General features: G+C 37.8%; 1 protein-coding gene across 1 annotated transcript; it reads left to right on the plus strand.

The window, feature by feature from the left end:
- The first annotated feature begins 3,500 nt into the window (after positions 1–3,500).
- LOC116137758 (secreted RxLR effector protein 161-like) lies at positions 3,501–3,896 on the plus strand. The gene has a single exon (XM_031423452.1). It carries the CDS (start codon positions 3,501–3,503, stop codon positions 3,894–3,896), a length of 396 nt encoding a protein of 131 aa, XP_031279312.1.
- The last annotated feature ends 1,436 nt before the right edge of the window (positions 3,897–5,332 follow it).

Raw genomic sequence — 5,332 nt, forward strand, 5'->3', positions numbered from 1 at the left:
AGAAAACACCAGGGAACATGAATGAGATCCTAGCAATTACATATGATTTAGCTAGACAAAACAAAATTAGAAACTACATCTCTTTCACATCAAGTGTTGGAGGGTTTTTGTTAAAAATACTAACCCTAGAGACAAAACACTAATAATAATAATATAATTAAAAAAAAAAAAAAACCATATATAGGTGAAAACTGTTAAGATTATAGAGTCAAATTCATTCAAATTATATTGTATCAAAACATGTGTTTTTCTAAAATGTTTCTAGGATTGTGTTTTCTTTATGAATACAAGAATATATTGCATTAAGAATAAAATAAAAATTCTAAGAGATGATCCTATTAAGAATAGTATCTCATGCATTACCTATAAAATAGGTTAATTCTAGGTAATGAATACATAAAAGACAAGACCATAATAGAGAGTGAGACCCACTAAAGTAGGTTCAATAAGAAAGCCATTATTTTTATAGTGAAATTTCGCACGGTAAAATAGATGTAACTCTTATATGGTGAGTAGTCATTATAATCTTTGTTTGTGTATTGTTGATTATTTGTATTTTGTTCGCTATATTTTTGCTTTGTATATAAGATTTGCTAGCTTTTGATCAAATCCCACAACAAAAACTAACCCCCAATTTATCATGAGAAAACTCTTCCCCGTTATCTTTGGAAACACCCATATCACCCCATTTTTTTGAATTTAAACATTAAAGCTTAACTGTTTTGAGACAAAAAACCTCTGTTACAAGATTTCTCTTTCACGGTCTAAGTTATAGCACTTGAATTCGAAAGATGGGATAATATTGGGTGTTTTCGAAACTAAAAGCATAAATTGTCTTTGTAGATAGATTGGTGGTAAAAATGTCATTCAACCTTTATTTGTATATTTGTATACGAAAATGATTGGGATGCCGAAGCGTTATTCGCTATGGAGGAAGAAGAATTAGCCCTTACAACAACAATACCAGGAAGGATTGACTACGAGAATGATTGGATCGTAGACTCGGGCTGCTTAAATCATATGATGGGTGATAGACAAAAGTTGCAAAATCTGTCTGAATACAAGGGAAATCGTGTGGTGGTAACAGCCGACAACTTAAGGTTACCGATAACACACATCGGTAAAACAATAGTTACACCTCGGTATAATCCTAACCAGGCATAACTTCAAGATGTCTACCATGTTCCAGGAATGAAGATAAATTTCCTATATGTGGCTCAATTGACATCATTAGGCCACTATGTCCTATCTGGGTCGCAAGATGTGAAGGTTTTTTGAAACCTCAAGATCTCAAAAAAGCCAACAATGGAGGGACGACGATTGGAGTCAGTTTACGTGATGTCAGCAGAGTCTGCATACGTAGACAAGACAAGAAGGAACGAGACAGTAGACTTGTGGCACATGCGGCTGGGACACGTTAGCTATTCCAAGCTAAGCGTGATGATAAAGAAGTCAATGTTGAAGGGGCTTCCTCAACTTGACGTGCGAACAGACACGGTCTATGCAGAATGCTAGTATGGTAAAGCACACCAATTGCCATACGAGGAATAGAAGTTTAAAGCAAAAGAACCATTGGAATTAGTTCACTCTAATGTATTCGGGCCCGTTAAGCAACCATCAATTGGCGGTATACGGTACATGGTGACATTCATTGATGACTTTTCAAGGTATGTGTGGGTTTTCTTTATGAAAGAAAAATCTGACACATTCTCAAAGCTTAAAGAGTTCAGAGAGTTAACTGAAGGAGAAGTGGGAAAGAAGATTCGTTGCTTGCTCACAGACAACGGGGGAGAATATAGCTCAAGCGAGTTCTCTCAATACCTAAGGAATGCCGAATACGTCATCAATACGCTTGTGCCAACATGCCACAACAGAATGGTGTAGCGGAGAGAAAGAATCAACATCTTGCATAAATTTGTCGGAGTATGCTACATGAAAAGAATGTACTTGGAAGGTTTTGGGCTGAAGCAATGAGGACTGCAGCCTTTGTGATCAACATACTTCCTTAACCGAGGTTAGGATTTGTTTCACCCTTTGAGAAACTGTGGAACATGAAACCTACAGTTAGCTACTTTCGAGTATTTGGCTGTGTATGTTATGTATTTGTTCCTGATTATTTACAGAGCAAATTTGACAAGAAAGCTGTTAGATGTATCTTTGTGGGATACGACAGCCAGAGAAAGGGGCGGAAATGTTGTGATCCAACGAGTAGAAGATGCTACACTTCACGAGATGTGGTGTTCGATGAAGCATCTTCTTGGTGGTCCTCAGAGAAGGAGGTGTTGCCAGACTTAAGAGAATTTGAAGACAAGCTGCAACAAAAGATGGGGGAGCATACTGTTCAACTTCAACCAAGTTCAAATGAATTAGAAGATCCAAATGGCGACAATGTCAAACAAAGAGTGACTCATAATCCTTGGCAAACCGGCGTATATCAACAACTAAACGAAGACGGTGGGCCTAGTGAAACGAAAGAATCAACTCCACAATCTCAACTCCGAAGGTCAACAAGAACACGAAGGCCAAATCCCAAATACGCCAATGCAGCCATAGTTGAAGAAGCAATTGATAATAGAACCTGAGACGTCGAAGAAGCATCGCAAAGTTCTGAGGGGGTGACAGCTATGAAAGAAGAGATCGATGCACTTTAGCAAAATCAGACTTGGGATCTGGTGCCAAAGCCGAGATGTGAAACCCATATCCTGTAAGTGGGTTTATAAGATAAAACGTTGTCCAGATGGGTAATTGAGACGTACAAGGCACGATTGGTAGCTCATGGTTTCGCTCAACAATATGGACTAGACTATGATGAAACGTTTAGTCCAGTGGCGAAACTTACAACGTACGAGTCTACTTGCACTTGCCGCCAACAAAGACTGGAATTTGTGGGCAGATGTGTGAAGAATGCTTTTCTTCACGGAGAGCTAGATCGAGAGATCTACTGATCCAACCAATGGGTTTTCAGAGCCAAGATCATCCTGAATATGTGGTAAGCTGTGGAAAGCACTTTACGAGTTGAAACAAGCACCCAAGGCGTGGTATGGTAAGATTGCTAAATTTCTAACACAAAGTGGTTATTCAGTAACACCTGCAGATTCGAGCTTGTTGTCAAAGCCAATAAAGGAAAGATAGCTATCGTGCTAGTGTACGTAGATGATTTAATCATAACCGGTGATGATGAGGCAGAAATTTTCGGACGAAGGAGAATTTATCAATTCGTTTCCAGATGAAGGAACTTGGACAACTGCAACACTTCGGTCTAAGGAGATCGCACACAGAAGGAATATTTCTTTGTCAGCAGAAATATTCCAAAAGATTGAAGAGGTTCGGAATGCTTGAATGCAAGTCGATTTCGACGCCAATGGAACCAAATGCCAAATGTGTGCACATGAAGGAAAAGATTGGAAGATGCGACAATGTATAAAAATGGTAGGCAGTCTAATCTACTTAACCTTGACTCGACCTGACATTCTTATGCAGTTAATGTGATGAGCCGGTACATGCAAAATCCAAAGAAGCCTCATCTGGAAGCAGTTCGACGAATACTGAGATATGTGAAGAGTACAATTGACTATGGTCTTTTGTACAAGAAAGGTGAAGACTGCAAGTTAGTTGGTTACTGCGATGCTGACTATGCAGGAGATCATGACACTAGGAGATCAACAACTGGGTATGTGGTAAGCTTGGTTTGGAACAATTCTTGGTGCAGCAAGAGACAGCCGATGATATCATTATCAACTACTGAAGCTGAGTTCGAGCAGCGACATGGCAGCTCAAGAGAGTACATGGTTGATATAGTAATGAATAATCTACATCAACAAGTAGATTATGTAGTTCCGTATACTGGACAATCAGTCAATTTTTGGCAGAGAATCCAGTCTTTCATGCAGAACTAAGCATGTTGAAGTGCACTATCATTTTATCAGAGAAAAGGTTTGCAAGAAGAAATGATAGGAGACAAATCAAGACAGATGATCAAGTTGCGGACTTGTTCACAAAAGGCTTGAGCATTGGCAAATTCGAAATGTTTCGTTGTCAACTTGGCACAATGAAAATAGTGAGAGTGGTGTTGAGAGGGAGTGTTGAAGATCAACCCAACCCATTTCAGAACAACCAAAATTTGATTTCAACCTAAGAAAATAAAAGCCCAATCCATTTTATCTTAGTCCAAAACAGTAGAAGCTTTAAACAAATGTGGAAGAAAAATATTTTTAGAGAAAATTGTAGAAGGATATAGAAAATAATTTTTAGGAGAAGTATGTAGAATGTGATAATAATGTGTGGTTAGAATTATTTCTATTTTTATTTATGTGGTGTAGATGCATGGTGAGGACTATAAATACCCTCCCTTGCATTTGGGTTAGGTATCCTCCAAAATAAAGTCTTTGTATTCTTAGTTTGAGTGGTGGTTTTGAGTGTGAGTTGTGAGCTTATTTTGAGTGTTTGTATTTCTCTTCAAATTGTGAGGGGTTTTTGAAAAGTGTTGTAGTATTTTTTATTGTGGGTAAATACAAGTAATTTGGTTACTTGTTTGGGTCCAACTTAGTAAGTTTAGAGTTGGTACTCTAAATTTAACTCAACAGAGATCAGCATTCAAAATGGGAAGGCAAAAAATACAAGAAAAGTTATGAACATCAATGATACAAACTTATTGTGATCCAGAGCTCCTGTAAGTTGAGAAGAGTTTAAGAATTTTGAGAGTAGCCTTGGTCTGATCATGATCATTGAAACCTCAGAGAGACAAAGAGCCTCAAATGGTTGGCTGCAGTAAAAGGAGGGTCTAATACATCTCGCAAGAGAAATCTGAGATCAAGTGCACAAAAAATCTAAAGAGTAAGATTATGTATGATATATGTTTGTAAAAGATAAAGCAATTAATATAAGAGGAAATACAGATACTGCAATTATTTAGGAATTACCTCTTTTTTTGGCAAAATTCCGAAGTTTGAGGTTCAGCTCTTAGTTACTTACCTTAAGGAAAAACCAGAAATTTAAGTCTCTTCAGACTGGATAGTTGACTGAGATAGTGGACAATGTAAATCGTTCCTTGATCTGATAATTAATGTGGTAAACTCATCTGAAGTCATGATGAGGCGATCTCTACAAGGACTAGACAATTAATAAGAAGATAGCCCCCAATGTTCCTTGGAGAACTAAGTGTTTGAGTTTGGGTCAGGATACTGAAACAAGCTAATTTTGAGACCTTTAAGCACCAATCTCTGTAGAACAGGGCAGTTGCCGATCAAGTTTTCCAGCAATTGAATATCATTAAGCTTCCCATGACGTTGGAGTGACCGATTTCTGAAACCTTTATAAGCACAAAGAGGTTTGG

Source organism: Pistacia vera, unplaced genomic scaffold (genome assembly GCF_008641045.1).
Source record: "Pistacia vera cultivar Batoury unplaced genomic scaffold, PisVer_v2 Contig333, whole genome shotgun sequence".
NCBI lineage: Eukaryota > Viridiplantae > Streptophyta > Magnoliopsida > Sapindales > Anacardiaceae > Pistacia > Pistacia vera.